The sequence below is a fragment of the Dermacentor andersoni genome, chromosome 1, assembly GCF_023375885.2.
Source record: "Dermacentor andersoni chromosome 1, qqDerAnde1_hic_scaffold, whole genome shotgun sequence".
NCBI classification, from domain to species: Eukaryota; Metazoa; Arthropoda; class Arachnida; order Ixodida; family Ixodidae; genus Dermacentor; species Dermacentor andersoni.
In genome coordinates, this window is record NC_092814.1 from 324,385,369 (window position 1) to 324,407,370 (window position 22,002).

Sequence of the window (22,002 nt, forward strand, 5' to 3'; positions counted from 1 at the left end):
TTTACTTTAAGAAATTCAATTAGTTCAATAACGCACATGCGCTAGGCGGAGGGACTACAAGAATGAGAATGTATGACTAACGTGCGCAGGCAATGTTTGCCACTCTGCCCGTTCCATCTCTCGCACAGCGTGTGCTGCGACATTAATGGACGTTATGGCAAACATTCGATGGATGGATGCTATGAGCGCCCCCTTTGGAAAGGGGCGATGGCTTGCGCCACCAAACTCTTCGTATTATATCGCGTAATGTCCTACTTATATTCAAAAAAGAAAAAAAAACATGCGCCATTCTACTCTGTGAAGGCGGATGACCAGCGAAGCTGTGTATGTGGGCTGTCCATTGTCGCGCGTCAAACGTCGTGTGAACATAAATGAAAGGCGAGGCGCGACTAGTCGCTCCTCCGCGATATTGAGCCTCGGAAGATGATGAGGCACCGAGGGGTATACATACCCATGTATTGTTACGAAACGCGGCGCTACACCTTTTACTAACGGACCCCGGCACGTAGAACAGACACGCACGTCACCGCACTCCAAAGGCACACGCTGCTTCACCACAGCCAAGCCGATCGTGCGTTCGTCGACGTCCCGCAGTGCAGTAAAGGTTGTGAGGTCACTCGAAAACCGCAAGCGGTCATGCACAACACAGGCCGCACAAAATTGTTACCCACAAGCTCCCTCTGAAATCTGGCCGTTGCTCCGGTGAAACGTTCCAAGTTTGCGGTATAGGGGCCACATGGACGGTTCGCACTTCTTTCGGCTGCGCGGTCCCAGCGGACAGCACGCTTACGGGACGGCCACCACGGAAAAGCGGAAGGAAACGAAAGGAGATACGCAAGCGCTTGGAACGCCGACAAAGAGAGGGCGGTGCGAACTAGACATGGCCGACGCAGGTCAAGAGAGAGAGAGAGAAAATAATGCAGAGAAAGGCAGGGAGGTTAACCAGAGGTAGTTCCGGTTGGCTACCCTGCGCAGGGGGAAGGGTTAAGAGGGATAAAAAGAGAAATAGAGTGGAAGGGGGAGATAGAAAGAAAGGGAGACAAGCACGAACAAAGCGCGTACACTACAGAACGGTAGGGGGCGGCATTCTTAGAGTCTGTCGTGAAGCCCCGTAGACCGCAAGAACGTTAATAGCGTCAGTAAGGCCTTCAACGCGGATGTTCTTTCGGAGCATTGGCCTAAAGCTTTTAGTTCTGAAAGTGGACGATTGTCCAGCTGGTCCAGTACCCTGCACATCACTTGTCTCTCAGCACTGTATCGCGGGCAGACCAGATAATGTGTGCGAGCGTCTCGTCGATGTTACATGTGTCGCACGTGGGGCTGTTGGCCATTCCTATGAGGAAAGCATAGGCGTTTGTAAAGGCAACGCCTAGCCACAGACGGTAAAGCATGGTCTGTTCACGTCGTGGTAATCCAGGCGGGAGGTGCATCCGTATGTCCGGAGACAACGAACGCAACCGACACATGGTGAAAACATTTGAGTCCCACAGGGGCAAAGTACACTCACGGGACATCAATCGCAGCCCAGCCGCAGCGTCTGTTCGCGAAAGCGGAATGAAAACTCGTTGACCACTTTCATGTGCCGATCGGGCGGCTTCGTCGGCTTGGTCATTCCCGCTGATGTTACAATGTCCTGGAAGCCACTGAAAGATTATGTTGTGACCCTTATTATAGCTTTGATGATATATGTGCCGAATTTCTGAGGCCAGTTGTTCATTGGGTCCGTGGCGCATTGGGCTTCGTATGCACTGAAGGGCTGCCTTGGAGTCACTGAAGACTGTCCATTGTTGCGGTGGTTTCTGCTTAATGAAATCAAGTGCAGCACGGAGCGCCGCGAGTTCTGCACCCGTCGATGTGGTCACACATGAAGTTATTAATTTGATTTCCTCAGATTGTGCCGGGATGATGACTGCAGCAGCAGCGCTGTTGAGTTTTACTGAGCCATCTGTGTATATATGTTTCCGGAATCTGTGCACGTTGTGAATGTGCTCCAAAGTTGCTTGCTTCAAAGCTTGTAATGGCACTCCAGCTTTCTTTCTGACTCCTGGAATTGTCAGTTGCACTTGCGGCCGGTGCAGACACCACAATGGATCTGACAATCGTGAAGCGGGCGTAAATTCTGATGGCAAGTACGACTGATGTCTTACAATAGTTTTAGCAAAAGTTGAAAGTGGCCTTTTTGCTGGCAAGCAAGCAAGATGGTGTGAGGGAATCCGAGTCAGGTGTCGGATGTGCGCTCTCAGGACATCTGTATCAATGTAGACTGTCAAAGGCGCGTCTCTGGCTATGGCCACTGTCGCAATCGATGACGTTGTTTTAGGAAGACCGAGACAGGTCCTTAGTGCTTGGGCTTGCACGCTCTGGAGTTTGCGAATATTCGTAGTACATGTATTACCTATTACAGGTAAGCTGTACCGCAGGAAGCCCCAAAACAGTGCTTGATATAGTTGCAACATTGACGGTACTGTTGCGCCCCAGGACTTCCCGCCGAGAAATGCAAGAAGGTCCACAATGGCGGCCAAACGCTTCGTCATGTACGAGATGTGAGGGCTCCAAGACAAGTCTCTATCAATGATGACGCCAAGAAATCGGTGCGTTCGTCTATATCGTATGAGTTGGTCATTAATCCGAAAAGCATACGGGGACATCGATTTACGAGTAAAAGCAACGACTGCACATTTCTCAGCAGAAAGCTCCAGGCCTTGTCTTCTTAGGTATCTTGACACAGCCGTTGAGGCTTTCTGAAGTCGTGCGCGGACTTGTACACGTGTCACGCCTGAAGCCCATATGCAAATGTCGTCTGCATATACGGAGAGCTGTACAGTTTGCGGTAACGAATCAGCGAGACCAACGAGCACCAGGTTGAAAAGGGTAGGGCTGAGTACTCCGCCTTGCGGTACACCACGACTGGTATAGCTAGACGGCGTTGGTCCGTCTTCAGTCAAAAGAAAGAAAGATCTCCCATGCAAATAGTTGCATATCCAGCGAAAGGTGCGTCCACCAATCCCTACAGCTTCTAAGGCGTCCAGAATTGCCTGATGATCTACATTGTCGTACGCACCTTTAACATCAAGGAATAGGGCCGCAGTGATTCGTTTCAGATGTTTCTGGTGTTGTACGTATGTTACCAGGTCGATAACGCTATCTATTGACGAGCGGCCACGTCGAAAACCAGCCATTACCTCTGGATAGACGTTGTAGAATTCCAAGTACCATTCTAGCCGTGCAAGTATCATTCTTTCCATTACCTTGCCGACACAGCTGGCCAGTGCTATTGGACGGTAAGATGACAATTCCAACGGGGATTTGCCAGCCTTGAGGAGTGGAACAAGCCGGCTGGATTTCCACGTTGTAGGGACCAAGCCGTCACGCCATGATGCGTTGTATAGGCCAAGAAGGGCATCTCTGGCCTCTTGACCAAGGTTTACAAGCGCAGAGTATGTGATGCCATCGTGTCCTGGTGACGAAGATCGCCTGCAACCAGCAAGTGCGGCCTCCAGTTCTTCGATGGAGAAAGCAGCGTCCATACGAGGATCCCGGGAGCAAGGGGGCACAATGGGAATAGGTGCGCAAGGTGAATACGTGAGCGCCGGACCCGCGATCCTTGCGCAGTAATCTTCGGCCACCTCGACTTCTCGGCGTCCTTGTTGTAGGGCTAGAGACTTAAATGGACGACGCTGTTGAGGAGCTGTTCGAAGACCACGGATTGTTCTCCAGACAACCGACAGAGGTTTACGTGGGTCGAGAGACTAACAAAACGACTTCCAGCGTTGATTGTGCAGTACAGCAAGACGACGCTGAATTTTCTTTTGAATGCGTCTGGCCTCTCTAAGGTCGTAGAGTGATTTAGTCCGTCGGTACCGTCGCTCCGCTCGCCGGCGGATTGCACGGAGGCTCTGTATTTCCGAATCAAAATCTGTGTATTTTTCTAATGGCCGAAATGAGCGCATAGCATCCTGCATAGCCTTGGCGATCTCAAATTCTAGTGTGGACGAAATGCCTTCGTGGCATGCGTCTTCCATAAGGGATTTAAACACGGGCCAATCTATTGTTTGTTTAAAATTTGATGGAACGGATTTGGTGAGGCCTTTTATCTGCAGGTAGGTAGGAATGTGGTCGCTTCCGTGGGTTTCTATATCTGCGAAGCAATGGACGCAGCGAGTGAGGCATCGCGAAAACAGGTCAAAGTATATATCTGTTCTTATCAGCTCAATATCTGATACGGGTCGTACTTGGACCTAAGATATTAAACTTACTTTTGCAAGTTGGTGGAGTGCTTAAACACTGCTTCACCCGGGGCGGGTCGGCCCGGTATTGCACTAGCTTCGGCATGGGCCGCCGTATGGGGAGAAATTATCGATCTATACGGCTGGATAGGCGCACGCAATTTTTCCCAGAATTTAGCTATCAAACTCTTTTCCTTTTTCAGAGCTTCGCTGTGAAAAAGGAAAAAAAAGCATGAAGAATTTTTATCACCAAACTTTCTGAACCCCTATTGCGAATTTTCTTCTTGCCCGCCTTCGTTGTTTGTCGTTTCCCTATTTCCACCAATCTTCCAATCTCCTCTTACTAATCTCTATTGCGGACATGTTTGCTTTCCCCCTGCTCTCGCTGAACCCAAGGGCTTCAAGGAGGCCAGATGTGCCTAAATCGACCGCTGCGCAGATATATCTTCACTGTCCAAAAACAGTATCGCCACCTATCGGCCGCGGCCCCTGAGACCTCATGCGGAAGCTGGAAAAGGGCTTTGTCTTTCATTTCCCGTGCAACAGAATTATGTTTTCTCGTAGATTCGTATTACAATCCGAAGCTATCATGTCTGCAGGTTGTGTGTAAGTCGTACTTTACACATTTTTCTGACGAAATTTACCTTTGAACATTCGTTTAGATCAACATGAAGCTTGCGCTTGGCGGAGGACCCAGAAGAATGAGGATATATGCTACACTTCCTCAAAAGTGTGTGCGTTCTTAACATACGTCGCTTGTGGTGGTGGTAGTTGTCTAACGTCGGCAACAGGTTCGCTGTACATCCACTGTCACGGGGTGGAATGAAGGCGGATTTTTCATTAATTTGTTTGTTTTTTTGTGCCTAGTCCCCGCAGTGCACAAATAGCCAGCAGCACCTTGAACAACTAGGGTGTTGGGAAGAATAATTTGAGGAACAACGTGACATATTTCTAGAGGACGCCTAACCGCCTCTGAAAACGTGCCACGAAGCAAGAAAAGTAGCCCTCCAAATCTGTCTTATAGGATGTAAGGTCAGCCCGATCATTGCAAACGTTTTAGACAGAGGCAGTGATACACGGTCAGCCTATTTGCTGAAAAACATTAAAAGGTATTCAACAGTTATAAGCAGCCGTCGTCCCTGTAAACCCTTGTCATAAAATCTTGTTTCCTTCTCAGAAAAATGCATCGGACCACGCAAGGTTCTCTAAAGACACCATGCCGCTGTTGCAAACGTTGCTTGTCAAACACAATAAGGGTAATGGTGTGGTATTACTGTTATGGTTATTACTGTATAAACATAAAAAGTGTTTAAGATGTGAGCCGCGTTCTGAGAAGACGCTTGGTAATTTCGCAGAGTACAGCACGAATCTACAAAGGTTGGTTATGATTAGTATATATATATATATATATATATATATAAGCTAGAGAGGAGGCAAGGCGAATGTGCCGCTTGTGTTTTCATGTATACTGGAAATCTGGCAACACTATATGTCCTCACATATGCATCGACAGCAGGAGAGCCAACAGTGTTTAGCTTATACGATAGCTCAGTTCTTTAAGCGCTTCATTATGGAGAAAGCAACAAAGCAAGAAACCGTGATCGTATACATAGTGTCATGGAGCAGCGTACACTTCTCGGACTCTCGGTATCTTTTGGTGCGTGACCACAGTAATGGTATTTTGAATTGTCTCTCTTCACAGCGACTTATCTAATGTTGGCCCTCCCCATTCCTGACACAGCCAGGCTGTCGCCTGAGTAGGCACGTTGCGTGCACTTCAAAGCTTTCGGTCAAGAAGTGCATGGCGAGAACATCGCTGCAGCCTTCGCCGGCTCAATCACAACATTACAACTCTTTCCGTTCGTGAAAGAAAGCTGCTATTTGCATTTCATACCTCGACCCAGTTGTTGCGTTTCCCGTAAACTAGGTTGAAATTGTTCTTCAAGTGGTTGAAAAAACAGAAAAAGAAGCAAACGAAAAAGAGTCAACACAAAAATAAATACTGAATGTGGAGCTGCTAAAACCTAAAATGCCGCAGCTTCTGCGCTAACGAACGAGTTTGTGTGTGTGTGTGTGTGTGTGTGTGTGTGTGTGTGTGTGTGTGTGTGTGTGTGTGTGTGTGTGTGTGTGTGTGTGTGTGTGTGTGTGTGTGTGTGTGTGTGTGTGTGTGTGTGCGCGCGCGCGCGCGTGTGTGCGTGTGTGTGTGTGTGTAGAAGGGGCAGAAGGAGGGGGGAAGGTCTCTGTTTTCTTTCAACTGCGAGAAAGCCTGTTGAGGGTGGCTATAATAGGACCGTCGCTCCGTTCCGGCCGCGTGCGCATGCAGCGCGAACGCGCGCTCGTGTCAAGACGTGCGTAATTGGTGCGGCCTGCATCATAATTGTGCGCTTGCGCACGGCATCTGCATAGAGCGAGCACCGGCTTCGCAGGCTGCGAGGCATGCAGCCTGACCTGCTCGCACTGAGGCGCCCGCGAAGAGAAGACATGACAGCCCGTGGGCCGCAAAGACGCACTTAAGGCTAGAGCCACGGTTCCACTGTCAGAGCGCTGATGTTCCGTCGTTCATGCCTCATACTCTGCGAGCGGCCCTGACGCAGCAGTTGTCGTGATTCATTTTTCTTTTCAGGGGTGAGCCTGTAGGGTGGCGTTGATGTCGCTGCATCACTTCCTCCTTTGCTTCCCTCAACTCGCCTCGTCTTGCTTTTCTCCCGTGCGCCAGCATGCCCGTGCAGCGCGCTTACCATACGTGGCCTGCGCTGCCTTGTCTGGACGACGCCTGCCATCGTGCGACGCTTTGCGGCGCGGTGATTTCTAACAGTCTGTGTCGTAATTTGCATGTGACCCGTTCTGTTGCGATGCGATCTATTTCGTAAGTGCAGTGATGCAACTCCCCTTATAACTACACGAAGCAAATTCGCCAAACATAACAAAGTTGGGTCGGCCAGCCTGGCTAACGCGCTGGTTTATTTCGTCTTTGTTCCCGTACATAAAGGCTCTCTTGCCAGTTGTGATGCAATTATGAAATGAGGGTGTATGTATTCAATAACCCTATTCTCATTCAGCTCCGTAAAGGTGTAATAATATTGTCGCAACGTCCTGCCAGTGAGGCGGCTGACAACAGTGCTAAAAACGACGAGGGCGCCGACAGATGCGCGCGGACTTGTCATGTTGTGCACCACTGCACTCATAGTAATATAGCATGCCAGCAAAATCGATGGTTTGACGACATGTCGCCTGGTCGGGAGGAAGCGTGTTGAACGAATTAAATAGTGAAAACAGCGACCAAAATATAGATAGCTTAAAAAACTTTGAAGACTTTTCGGCTTTCGTACGGAAGCCTTGTTCACAGAAAATAACCTGCTCAAAAGGGCGAGCTTAAGTTCCGTTTAGTCCGCGGCCAAGGCATCTCGCGTTTGCAGCATCGAAAATTGCCATCGTTCCGATTGAGCCTTTCTTTTTTCTCGTAGTTTGGATAAGGAGATATTCTAGATACTGACGGAAATTCACGTTTCTTTCTTTTGTAATTACGCTTGCCTTGGCGCAGTCAATCTCATGATTAGCAGCCATCGCGTGCTTTGCGATACGACGTTCTTCTCTTTAACGTTATTCATGTGTTGCCCCCCTTGAGCCGGTGTTCGACATTTTCGCTCTCGCCAAAATAAACACAGTCACAGTACGCGCAAGGTATTGCACAAACCGCGCCTGGAAACCTCTCTTTTCTGAGTTGGTCTCAGTTCATGCTGCAACTTCAGGGTGGCGCCATGGGCCACGTGCACGTCACATGTCCGCAGAACACTTGTCAATGCTTCACCGACACCTGGCACACAGCGGACTACGGCGCGAGCTCGGGGCCGGACTGAGGGTGACGTTCGCGGGGTTACGCATGCGCTGCTCTACATACGGACCGAACAAAACTTTCGGGAATACCGGCACTCGGAGAGTTCGTGGCGTGCCCTGGACAGGCCAGAGGCTCGGTCGTCTTCACTGGAGCAAGTCGTGTGCGCTCTTTGTGTCAGGGAAGCGGCGACTGAGTGTTTGCGGCACGCCGGGTGAACAGCTAGAATCAGAATCCGAGTACAGTGTTGCCCGGTGTGTGTATCCTTGCTGAAGACACTGAAAGAAAGACGGCTATTTTCTCTTTTTAACATCACGTCTAGCTTGTAAAGATGCTCTACCTGTAGCTCTCCTACCTATAACAATATGTGAGGCATCCCTTCATGTGGGTTGTTTGGAAAAGTTGAAGTTTCTGTTTTTTTTTTTTTTTTTGACGCAACGATGCATCCGTAATGGTGGTGTGCCTTAGAGTCACTTCAACTCATCATATTGGTATTAACATATAGTTTAGCGTATATCATGGTGCCTAAAGCTTGGCAGAAGTTTCTCCGCACTACGAAATCAAACTGAGCGCACGGGCAAGGATAAAAAAAAAATATTTATGGGGATGTTAATTTGCTGACTCATGTTAAAAAATGACACGGTTCGTTCTCACTCACGATTCGTGATTTCGATCGTTCTACAGTCACTCAGCAAACACAGTTTCTGAGCACTACACGCTGAAATACACAAGTTTAGGTGTTGCAACATTTTCCGTCCGCGATTACGTGCACACATTGACATTGATTAACTGAACGAGCCCTACGGTTCTTGTTACTGAAAGGCATGCAGGCGTGCTAACGTGGACGCAAAAAGAACAGTGTTGTCTTTTTTTTTTCTTCGTATGCTTCTGTCCGTGTTACCACGCCTGCGCTTCTGTAGCCTGAGTCCCTGTGTATGCCAACTTGCTCAACTGCCAGTCGTACTGTGCTTCAGTTGGTCCAAGCTGGAGCTTGGACTGACAAACTACACGTACGAAACCACAAATGCAAAGGCTTTTGTGGAGTCGACTGAGCCTCGATCGCGGAGAAATCCTACTGTTGGCTCTGGAATATACACTGGAACTGACGAATCGGTTTCCTCACACCACAATGGGGCGTATAAGGGCGAGTTGATCTTACGAAGACACTAGCGTGCACAGCCGCTCCTAGCTACTTCGCCTACTTTCGCGCTGAATACGGTGTATTGCCACCTAATTGGAGAAAGACAAAGGAATTTAAACGATATAACATGCGACAAGATGCCAGGATATGACTGCGAAGCACAGAACCTGCAAAAGCCTCAACATCCTCGTTGCCTGCACACACGGCGTGGACCCTAGATTAGCACTGCGTATATTTTACCGAAATCGACTCCTTGTGCTGTCATTTTAATAAATAAAATAAAGAAATAACTATCACCCGACACGTGGAATAACAAGACAACTCAAGTGCGGCGATTAAAGAAAAAGACGTTCGTTTATAGACATAATTCGAAAATGCAAATAAGTTTATCCTAGAAAGAACTTTACATCGCATGTCCAAGTTCACATCAACCCCGCTAATGTGTCGCGGGATGAATAGCTATACACTCGCGTCACGTTGACCTGACCTCCTGAGAAAGCGACACCACAGCGTAGAAGCAAACTGATTTATTTTTTGCGCATCCTTGAAATAAATAACGGAACACCTTCAAGGCTATTTCCACTGTACACTATGTATAGAGTACGCGCGAAGCACCTCTCGAATGGCAGCTGCAAGCTTCGCAGAGAATAAACTCAGCTTCTAGCTGCCTCCGTGTCCCCGAAACATTGTCGAGCATGCATAACATATACATAACGCTGACTTGCGAAAACATGCAGTCGTATACCTAGCGCGACGTCAATTTCTCATGCTTACAGAAGACCAAGTGCTCCGCGTGAAGCCTTTTATATTTATTGAAAAAAAAAAAGATGTTTCCACTGGCTCTAACGCCGAATGAATGACGCTTCTTTTGTCAGAAAATGCGCAAATGGCCCTGATTTAGTTAATAACCAGCACTAAAGCTAACTACAGAACATGAATACATAAAGTTGTCTTGTTGAAGCGAGAGCAATAATATTCGTTCCCCAAAGTTTTCTCTTCCAATGGATACCCATTGTCCATGTTTTCAATAGAAGCAAATATATGTCTTTTGACTTGTGACAGCACAAGCATTATATTAAAAAAAAACATTGCCGCCTTGCTGAACTTGTTTCGAGGTCTTGGATAGCTCGTGACGTAAAGTGCATGCTTGTAAATTCTGAACATTCTGTCTGCGTATTTAATGCACGTACATACATGCGCCATGCACATATGTGTAGGTACATTCTCTCTTTCTGTGTGCGTGTATGTGTGTGTCTGCGTGTGCGCGTGCGAAATGTAATATAGAGTTCAATATCTTACACCTTATCAAGCGATCCCTGCAGCTGCAGTCGCATGAGTTGCCCGAGACGGAATGTTTTGGGCTGAAACACCGGCGTCGTGCAGCCTGCAGTGTGCGGCAGGGCGCGGTGGCCAGACAAGGTTTGAACTGCGTGTTCGCCGATGCTTCAGCCCCGTGCTCAGAAAACACACGCTTTGGTGGTTACCTTTCATTGAATCTTCGTCGAAGACCGCTCATGCACGATTTCAAGTTTGAACATGTTACGTGATGGTCTTTACTATGTGCTGTCGGCGGTTCCGTCTCGCTTGATGCTTTATGTTCGAGCCTCAGAGGGAGGCAAAAGGAGTTAGTTGCTTGCTTTGATGACAAATCCGGAGTTATTAATCCGTCTTTCATTGCCAGGACTACACAAGAATAGAACCAGCTCCTCGGTGCAGCTGTTGCAATTGAAAACAGCGCAGCGTTTCACACGGATTCGGCCTGCATCATGAACTCATGCTTAAAATGACCTGGCTGGATTTCTTGTTCTTGTGTTTCATGTTGTTACCCAGTACACCATGCAATGGTTGTGGTTGTGAAGGCAAACAAACAAACAAACAAACAAACAAACAAACAAACAAACAAACAAACAAACAAACAAACAAACAAACGAACGAACGAACGAACGAACGAACGAACGAACGAACGAACGAACGAACGAACGAACGAACGAACGAACGAACGAACGAACGAACGAACGAACGAACGAACGAACGAACGAACGAACGAATCAACGAACGAACGAACGAATCAACGAACGAACGAAAGAAAGAAAGAAAGAAAGAAAGAAAGAAAGAAAGAAAGAAAGAACGAACGAACCTGACCGATGGCATGACATATGATGAACGGTTAAAGAGGAGGGGCTTACACGGAATTTGCGACAGTATTCAAATACCCAAAATTTTCGTCCTTGAGCATGTCCTGTTCGTGAACTCTTCACAGCTCATACGTCCATAGAATTAGCAACGAAAACTAAGTAAGGGCCTCAAGAAAGAAGAGCTCTCAAGGGGTGAGCTTATTTTGACTGTAACATATACGCTAAGTATATTAAAAATGAAAGAAGTGATAGATGCAGTATAGTATCTACTAAAAAAAATTATGAGACGCATGTTTCAGGGAAACTTTCAATTTGAGCGCAGTTTCGCCATGCATTATGTGCAATTGTGCGGTTACTCATGCAAGCAGACTGCTTGGCGATGCTAACGGGGAAATAGCGCTTTTTGCTAAATTTCCATCGCAGCATTGAGACAAAAGTGGGTGCAGTGTTACAGGCATAATACGACACGAATACATTTGATTGCTTCTTTCACGCAAAAACCTAGGCGGACTCCATCGCGACGATCGCACACAGTGGCCGTGCCTTGTACTTCGGAAAGGTACTGCTTGTAAAAAGAGTAATGTGTTTGCAGTTTGACCAGAACCAGTCATGTGGCAGTTACTAACAAGGCCCTTACAGAAATGTCCAGGAGGGCGACGGCGAGGTGCTTCTTTTGAGCGCCGGCAGGTAAACTATATGACGACCGCATCGTGTTTTCACCGTACCACGTCATCCCTTGTTATCCCTCATAATGCGCGCTTCTGGAAGATGGCATCGCTGTATGTCCTCGTGACGAGTGACCACAAATGTAAATCGCCGTGGGTCAGTGCGAAAATGTTCTGCTACCCGGTCGCTAATATTTCTCAGTGTTTCCGCGCAATCATTGCACCGGCTGGCAGTTTTTTCTTCACAGACTCTTTCCCTTCGACAGCAGGAGTGTGCTGAATTGGGCTGGGCGGTTCATGACGAAAGGGGTAAAAACAGCGCGAATGACAGGACGAAAGTAGCGCTGTGTGTCGGCTCTGCCTTCGTCCGGTCCTTCGCGCTGTTCTTGTACACCCTTCGGCAGGCTTTCTTATGAGCCCTTACGTGTATGTATTGTAACACCTAGCATCAAAACTCCACTCACGCAACTAATGGAGACTGAGGGACAAAGTTTAAACCACAGGCATTGGAATAACAAAAGAGAATTGGGGTGGGGCGTTGTGGGATGCGGGAGCGCACGCGAGAGGGAGCGAGGAAACGCCCGCAAGTTATTCAGCGTTCAGTGCGCTCTGTGTGCTGAGCTGGCAGCTGCAACCACTGGCTCGCCGCGCAAGCGATCGGTAGATCGCGAGCAGATATCGTTTTTCTCTTTTGATTTTTTTTTTGTTTAGCGAGGGAGATTGAGCAGTCTAAATAGGTGCACGACAACCATTGTGTCACCGACTAATCGTGGGCGGCTGTGGCGTCGACGACGGCGTGCACACTTGCTTAACTGCGTGTGTATACGCGCTCCACTCTGCTGGGCCTGCGCAGAGAAGCCCGCCTCGGGATAGTGCGGCACCGAACGAACCGCAGGTGACGCCGCGGAAGCCTAAAAGGGCTTGTTGACCCGCTCGTATAAACGGCTACGCACACAGGCGCCACGGAAGCAGCCGTTCGCCCCTATTGTAGTTTAGCATACAGAATAATGTACACAAGGAGCGGAAATAATGTTGGCGTAATAGGAAAGACTAATGACCTTGTGCTACCGTGTTCTTGATGGTTAAGAGTGGGCTTGTTTAAGCGCTGAAGCTTGACGCTTGGACAACGCAGCCGGCGCGCGGTTCGTGAACGACAATGCGCCCGTATGACGATGACGATGCTGAACCTTAAACACGGCACGCGGCTATAATGAGGGTTGGGCCAAGAATCGGATGGTTCCTGTGAACGCACATATACTGAGTGCAGGAATGAAACGAATAGGCATAAAAGCTAGAACTGTAACCAAAATTGCAGTGTGTAATTGAGTAGTCAAACCACATGAACTGCGGACAATTACAATTACATTTAAAAAAATGGAAAGAAGATTCAATGGGCGATTCAGATCAAAAACAATCTAGAAGAAACGTCAGTCCTCCCCCCCCCCCCCTTTTCCCCCTTCGGCACTTTTCTGGGTCCATGGCAGTTTCATAGTTAAAACATCATAGTTTCATTTCAGAGCATAGCGCTTATGGTCCAATTCCAGATGACATTTTCTTTGCACAATTGAAGCAAGAGTCGGAAGCGCTAATTTCCACTATACATGAGTAATGAAAAGTCATACATGTTAAAAAATCCGTGGACGCCTAAGCACTTCCTATGAGTTGTGAATGCGAAAGCATTCATGTCCAATTGAACGTCGTTGAGCGGTCCTTCGACATATGAACTCCTCTCGGGCAATCGGACGCGTTGCGAAGCTGTGCTAGCGCCTCCAAGATAGCGCGAGGCCGGTGAACTTCGATCCATGACGTCATGCTACCTTGCCCGACTGCCATACAATCTAATGGGGGTGCTCCCGAGTAAACCGCGGTAATTGTGACGTCACCGCTATAGTCACACCGGGCTTGGCAATGGACATTTCGGTCCAAATAACATGATGTCATAAAGCAGAGTGTACAAGCCTGTTATCTGTAGGAGGCGCTGGTTTAGCCCAGTGGGTGAGACATTCGGCTTATGAGCGTGAGCTCGTAGGTTCGAAACTCACTACTGCCAACGTTTTTCCTTTCCAATTTATTCTGTTGTTTACATATACATATATGAATTTATAGCGATTACCTAGGCAAAGTTAGAACGTAGGTGAGAGCTTCCGCGAAGAAACGCGCGGACAACACGTGCTTCTGAGAGCGAGAGTGAGGTGGCGTCGCGACGATGCCCTCTCCCCTCACGCAACACCTGGCGTTCGAGGGCGGGAGCAGGAGTTCCCTGGCGTTCACGTGACGTGGCGTCGCAGCCAACTGGAGTTTAGGCGCCGTTTCGCTGCTCCAGACGACAGACGCCGGGTTCTTTTTTTTTTTCGCCCAATGGATCATTTCATGCTTTCGCATCGAATCGTCTCTGGGAATATATATCGTCAATCAAGCGCTCGTCCTTGTGTTGCCCCTATTCTTCGTCCCTGTTTGTTTGCGCACAAAAAGTTTTAATATCGTCAATGTTGCGAAACACCTGAACTTGCCGAAAGCTGCGTTCACACCACAAATTGCTACGCGAGTCAGCGAACAAGCCTGTACAGGTATTGTGCAGCGTACGGTGCCAGCCGCCGTTTACGCCTCCTCAATGGTCTTGCGCCGTTGGGATTGTACGCCGCGCACGGCCCTCCCTCACGACGCTTGTCTCTCTGCTCGCGCGCAACGTTATAGGCATAGGGAGCGAACTTCACCGCACCGATCACTATAGGTGTTCGATGAGACAGATCACGCCGCGTTCCCCTATGCAGCTAGCGGTCTCTATCCGTTATCGACCTATATGTGTTCGTCCGGCGGCGGCGGAGCTACATTGTACACTCAGTGGGCAATAAACGCGCGCTCATATCGCCTCACGAGCAGCGCAGCTCGGCCGCCGATCGCCGGCCCCGCTGTGCAAACACATTTGTACAGCGGCGCGGACTGCGCGCAGACCGTGCAAACGGGGGCCCGTCCTCTTCGACGCTGCTCGGGCGTTTTGTTGCATTTAGAGCCGGCTGTGCCTGCGCCACGGATCCGGCCCGGCGGCGCGATTCCAGGGAGGAGGCGAGGAGCGGGCAATTTCGGCGTTTGTTCACCGACACGTGCCTCTTGGCACAGGCCGGTGGTGGGCAAACGCGATCGACGGCCCGCCCCCGTCGCTTGCTCGTAAACGAGCGAGTGCGAGACTGTGTCTCTCTTGTTTTTTTTAAACGATCCGAAATGGGCGGCGCTCACGCCGCTGCCGTGTACAGTTGACGGTGTGCAGACATGTGCGTCCCTAAAAGAATGCGGCTGTGTCCTGCTGGACTCGTATTTGTAGCGATCTATACATACCGGGTCTATAAAACGGAGCGAGGTTTTTGTTTATTATTATTTAAAAAAAGAACCTATTTCCGTGCGCATAAAACCAGCCCGTATGTATATATTGGTACAAACCTCCCGGAGAAGCCTCAAGTATTTGGATGTTTTTCTTAATATAGAGTATAAGCAGTACTGATTATTGACAAACATTTCATTGTTAGTTGTATGACCACGATTCCGATGAACGCAAACTTTGTAGAGCACTATATTTGAAAACATTACTTTCAATTGATTGCGACGCGCTACCTTTTTGCGTATGGTCTTCTTTTCTTTCTTTTATTCGCATTTAAAAGAAAGCCACTGTACAGCTCAAGCGGCGGCCGGCGGTGGCTTTTTTTAAAGGTTTCGTCGGCTTTCTTTTAAGCACGGAAAAAAATAGACACGCTAGCGGTAACGCTCCAGTAAACAACTGAAAGTGTTGTTTTCAAATGTACTCTACAAAGACTGTATTGACATTATGCTCATTGAGTTCATAATAAAAGCTGATTAATTAATCAGTACTAATTGTTCCATGTTAAGAAGAACATAGAAAATACTGGAGGCTTCTTCAGGAGGTTTCTAGCAACATACAATTCGTTTCATGCGCACGCGAGGCTTCCTTCTGTGCGCATGAGAGAGAGAGAGAGAGAGAGAGACAACAGAGAGAAGAAAAAAAATCTTGCTTCGTTTTAACTGGGACACTCGGCCGGCATATACGTTTAGATATTCTTCTGGTTAATAACTGAAGAGATAATGTGAACATTGCCTGATAGATGCCATCTCTTCCAGAACACTTACATGGAAACAACTTCCGTGGAAACAATTTTCCACCGAAGGATGAAGAACGAGCTAGTAACAGCAAATAAAATAAATAAACAAGCGGCACCTACAGTGATTGGTGCGCGATATAGGTTATCGTTCTAGTACTGGCGCACTCTCCTTAAAAAAAAAAAAGAAAAAGAAAAGAAGAGCGAACCTCAGTGTTCACAAATCGATCACTCGAGGCGCTGTGTCATTTTCAATGCTGCCCCGACATTGTCAATGTACGTGTCTGCAGCCCCCTTTGCAGAGACAGCTTCACGGCACCTTCAGCTTGAACAATATACTTCACGCGAGGAGCACTGGGCATTTGTCTACCCTCGTAACAAACGTGCCTTTAGGCTGAACTTTCAAAGCGAGGACATTTCAAGGTACCGGAGGGCTCTCACCGCGCGCACTTCGGGCGGCTTAAGTCGAGGCCGTGCCACCTATACGTGTATGTGCCTTATGTGCAATCTGGCATCCCACGAGACGTCGTGGGCGTTTGATGCTTGTTTTGTAAGCAGCCCAAATCTAAGACACAGGAAGCCGTCAAGCAATGTCTGAAAGCCAATTCAGCAAACGGGCAGCCTGTACGGCAGCGTGACTTGTTCGCGTAACATTCAACCAGTACCTGGTTACCTAAACACATGAACCTTATGAGATAAATTGCCCTTCTAGAATATTACATTTACTGCTGGTAAAACAGAAAAAATAAAATACGCGTGAAATTTGACGCAAACGCAGTGCGATATCGCTTTAATTAGGCGTTTTTTATGTTTTTTATGCATTTATTTATTTATTTATATTTAAATCATTTTCTTTCTTTTTAGCGTGTGACTGAAAAAACAAATGCGGCACCACTTGCTTCGCTTTCTGTGCAGTCATTTCGTTGAATAAACTATAGTAGAACCTTACTCACTTACTGGCATCAACCAGCAACAAGTTACTCTGCATGAGAGATTCTGGGTTGTGACGGCTCTGAACCAAATACCTATGTTCTATATGTAAGCCTGCAGGGCAACACCTTGCAAACCGCCATCATATTTTCATTAGTACTACGCGGACACCAGCGCATCGAAATGTTGCAACCTTGGGAAGAGCCTCCTCCTCTGTCGCCCGTCTCAAAAATCGCATGGGTAGAGCTCATGGGAATCGTACACCTTCAACTGGGAATCGTACAGAGGTGCGCCGAGTACACAGAATCGTTGAAAAGCATCAAGACAGCATCTCTGCACAACCAAAACTCATCCTTGATGGCAGCCCAGGGCGTTTCGTGTTTGGGACATAAAGAGGGCATTGTAAACAGCCGGACGTGTTCTTAGCAGTGCCTCCACTTACGTGTAGAAATTCAACTACGCAGCTTACCTCGACGCCATTGCCCCGAAGCAAAGGCAAAGGAAATATACGTGCAGTGACAGCAAGCCACCGCGCAGAAGGCGCACGCATGGGCTACGCGCGCGTCTTCATTGCGCAAGAAGCAGCCAGCGCTGGACCAAATTTTCTGCCCCAATTGGTTTTTGGCTACGGCAGCACATGGAAGGGATTTACTACATCCAGAGAGAAATATGTCTTGGATGTTGTACATAAAGCACCACGTTAAATAGGGCTCAGTGATGTGGGAACACTTTAGCACTGAGACGCGTTTGAAGCAGCAGAGCGCAGTATTAAAGTGCAGTCGCGAGCAGAAGTCCAGACACGTACCACGGCATCATTAAAAAAAAAAAAAGAAAACGAGCTTAGATTTCGTTTAGGACAGTCACGCAATATGGAATTGCCTCAGAGCATTGCATTGATCCAATAGGCGCACGTAGGCTGCATTCGATTTCAGTTTAGGCTGCGAAGAAAAAAGAAATTTCCGTGGATCCTTGAGGTCTCGAGACTTGTTCGTGGCTGTACCTGTGCATATTAAGCGAACCTCTCCTCGTGGCTCGATAACCGTACTGTTCCTGACGGTGATTATAATTTTCTTGTTCCGCATATATCAGCGACATTTAGACTACTAAGCGCGCAAAAAAAAAAAAAAAAAATACATGTCAAGGGGGACAACGCCGGAGCACAGTAGACTGAAGACAAACACATTGTTCAGCACCATGGCATTTCAAACTATCAAATGTAGAATGTTGGTCCTGTGGATACACATTTGCTATAGCGATTGTGACAAACGCTCTAGCAGGCTAAAAGGCATTGCCTCAGGATAACCTCTCTGCGTTTCCTCAATCAATTTTCCTCTCTCTCTTCGTTTAACCAAAAGACGCAAGAAAGTCGAGCACTTGGATTCGTAAAACTTACTCAAGATTGTGGCGCAAAAGAAAAGAAAAAAAAAAGTGAGCGAGCGTGAACCGCACAAGGAAAAAATAAAATAAGAAAATAACTAAACAATAAAATAAAAACATAAGAAAACACAGCTACACCGTCACTCGTGAGGTGAGAGCCCGCGAATAGTCCACTAAAGTGTAAATTGGTTCAATCAGCTTCTACATACATGAAAATCATTATTCCAGGAGATACTGTCGGGGCATATGACAGAGATACCAGAAAACATCGCCGTTAAGAAGCGATCGCTTCTTGAGAACAATATTAAAAAAAATACTTTTGAATGTCTCTAATAAGCGAATAATGCATTCAGAGAAAGAGAAAGCAAAGAAAGGAAAGGTGGAGAGGTCAACCAGACGAAAGCCTGATTTGAATGCTCTACACAGGAGGTAGAGGGGAGGGGATGGAAGGAGGAAAACAGTAAGCGAGTGAACACGCCATGTACGCAAAAATGATCCATCCCCCCCCGCCCAAAAAAATAGACAAAGAGTGCACATGTGACCAATGAGGTTACGCGTGCACTCTTTACGCACATCTTTGTTTTTTTTTTTATGTTTACAAATTTCAAATAGCTTAAAACCGACGTCGTAATGCGTTGTTGATATTCACACTTGCAAAGGTAGTATCGCGATTGACCCTATAGATGCATAGATACGTCGGTCCATCAGCTATACCATAATCAGACGTGACTCTCTGGCTATATAGCATAGTCACTGGACTTGTCCGACGCGCTATGAAATGAAATTATCTCATATTCTGTTCCAGAGGAATGCCGCTCAAATGCTAGCAAAAGAACTCCACATCTGTGAGCACTGAACGACCACGCTGTAGTAGACTTATCACGTGGCGTCTGGAATTTGTTGTGGCTCGGGCAAGGTAGCTGGCAGTGGTACTGTGCAAACATCGACTTGAACACAATTTGTACACTGTCATCGTGAAAAAGAAATTACGATTTTCGACACTTGTTAGGCTAGCAGTTCGCCATCATTAAAAAAAAAATCGTATGGACGTAATGGCTGGCTGATTTCGGAATGCGCGACGGGCAAACCACGTACCGAAATGGGTAAAGCAAATTCATACATGCGTTTGTTACATGAGTCAGTAAAACAATTAGTATGTGTGCAATTTCTGCACCTGTATACGGGCTCTACTGTCGCAACCTATAAGCATGTTCACAAACTAGCATGGTAAGCTAACGTGTCATCTACTTTACTGCTCACGTCTTAGAAAAACGGTAAACTTATCTTTCCTTGGCTGAACTGTCAAATTCGATACGGTTTTGACACTCAAGATCAAGTTACATAATTTGAAAACGTAAAAATAAGGTTCAGTAAATCAAATGGCATATTTCTGGCATATTTTTCTGGCAGTGACATATACAGGATGATAATTCTTAAGTTTTATGGAATTTTTAAGAATCGTCTATGCAGATGCCATAATTCTGGCCCTTGAGCTGGATTCTACAGAGGCGGACATTACTTAACCGAAAAATCGAAACAAGTATTCAATTGATTAACACAAATTAATGAATTAACTTTCTAATTAATTACTTTACGGCACATATTGCAATTTACGAATTGTAGCCTGTCAGATTGCCAGGCGTATTCATTTGGAACGAATTTCCAGAATGACACCAGTTTGGAGATATGCGCCATTAACCTCAACGTGAAAATGCATTGTTGGTCAACTTACTTATTAACAAAACGCTCTGTTATGCATTGTAGCGCAAAAGTAGCTGGAACGCCTATGTATTTCGCCTCGTATTTCGCAAAATAATATCTCGGAACTGGTATAATCCTGGAAATTTATTTCAAGTGGATGCGTCTTGCAAGCTCTCAGGCTACAATTCGTAAATTGTAGTATGTGCGTAAATAATTAATTAAGAATTTAATTAGTTAATGTTTGCTGATTATTTGAATATGTGTTTCAATTGTTCGTGCTAGTAATGTCCGGCTCTTCGAATAATCCAGCTCAACGACAAGAATCATGCTATCTGCCACAGGCGGTCTTCAAAATTTCGTAAAACTTAAAAAAGTCACCACGTATAGGGAACATACGAAAATCTGTTACTATTTTGTTTGACCACCTTAGTGCGCATTTGCATACTTATTACGCGCAGCTACTTGCATAGGACGCAGACGAGACTATCAACAGGAAAGTGTAAGCTGCGAATTTGCGTTAGACCCATTTTATTTCACTAGTAAATGTCAGCATTGTCATTATAACGCTGATTGCTAAGAATGCTATTGACATGATTGGCTGAAGTCCACAATGCACAGCAAGAACTTATGGTATGTGGTAGCGGCAGAACAAGGTGAGTAAAAGCAACTGACCAACAATACAACCTTAATCATGTTTATGAGTCGTCTGCGTTTACAGTTTTAGGTAGTTATTTTCGTTTACGGCAATCTTCCTTGCGTGTTCGAACCAACCGGTATATCACATTAACCAGACAGCACACGCATATGCTCGACGCACTTGAGCATCAGAGGATTGCTATCTAACACAGCTCAATGTGTAAAGCACTTTGGTTTGTCCAAGTGCCCGGAGGTTCCAGTGGCGAAAGTATACAGGCTGTTTTCGACAACGCGCGCATAGTCGTTACACTCGCGCATTCACTCGTTTGTTTCGAGCTTCCATGTGGCTAAGTGACGCATGCGACATGACGACGAACATCGCGTGTCTCAGATGCATATCTGCGCAGGCTTATTGTGCTCGAACGAAAAGGCCACCAACCTGCGCCCATAGGCGGTGACGGAAGGCGCCTCGACGTCCCTTCCGCCCTCGTGGAGTTGGCCAAGCCCGAGTGTCCACCCCCATTGCTGCCGCACAGGTCTTCCGCGTCGTCGGTGACTCCACCGGCAGCAGTGGCCCTGTTCTCGTAGAGGCGCCAATCGTCCAAGCCGGGGGCCCGCTGCTGAAGCTGGCGCATCTGGTGCTGGAACTGAAGCTGGTGAAGCAGCAACGTGTGCTTGTCCGCGTCAGTCGCATGCGGTGCCGTGGGCACAGCGGCGCCGATGAGATCGCTGATGCAGAAAGAAGAAGGCGCGCTGCATTTGGCAGACTGTTTGTTCTTGGAAGGGGACACCTTGCCAGGACAGGAGTCTCGGCGGGGACTGCGGCTGCCGTCCCTGCGGCAGCCGGCACCTGCAGCGGGGATGACGTTGTCGCCGGACGGCGGACCGTGTTGTCTCCGTCGGTTCTTGAAGACTCGCAGATCGGCAGGCTTCGCCGAATCGTCCTCCTTGTCGCTGGCGGCCATTGGAACGAGGCGAGAGTCATGACACTCGCGCGCGGGAGGCACCGCGCTGCATACCATATAGGCGGGCGCCGCGTGCACGTTTCCGCGCGGTAGCGGCCAAGGCCTCGCGCCTCGCTGTTCACGCTACGGTGAGCACCGGCCGTGGACGGCAGTTTCTGTTTCCAAGCGGCTTTTTGGTGGCTGCCGTGTACTTACGTGCACGCGCGCGGATGCACTCGGTGAGAACTCTGTTTGGTGCGCCGAGCGAAGAAACGCGGAAACCAGGTTGCTGGGAACGACGCCGCGCAC

General features: G+C 47.7%; 1 protein-coding gene and 1 pseudogene across 1 annotated transcript in view; one reads left to right on the forward strand and one right to left on the reverse strand.

Annotated features, from left to right (window-relative positions):
• The window catches only part of LOC126516911 (uncharacterized), a 157,702-nt gene extending 135,988 nt beyond the window's left edge, over positions 1-21,714 (reverse strand). Inside the window, exon 1 of the mRNA XM_072289060.1 lies at positions 21,189-21,714. Within this exon, the coding sequence (XP_072145161.1) occupies positions 21,189-21,714 (526 nt within the window). The remainder of the gene's footprint in view (positions 1-21,188) is intronic.
• LOC126516976 (U2 spliceosomal RNA) lies at positions 4,135-4,344 on the forward strand (annotated as a pseudogene).
• Positions 21,715-22,002: the final 288 nt, after the last annotated feature.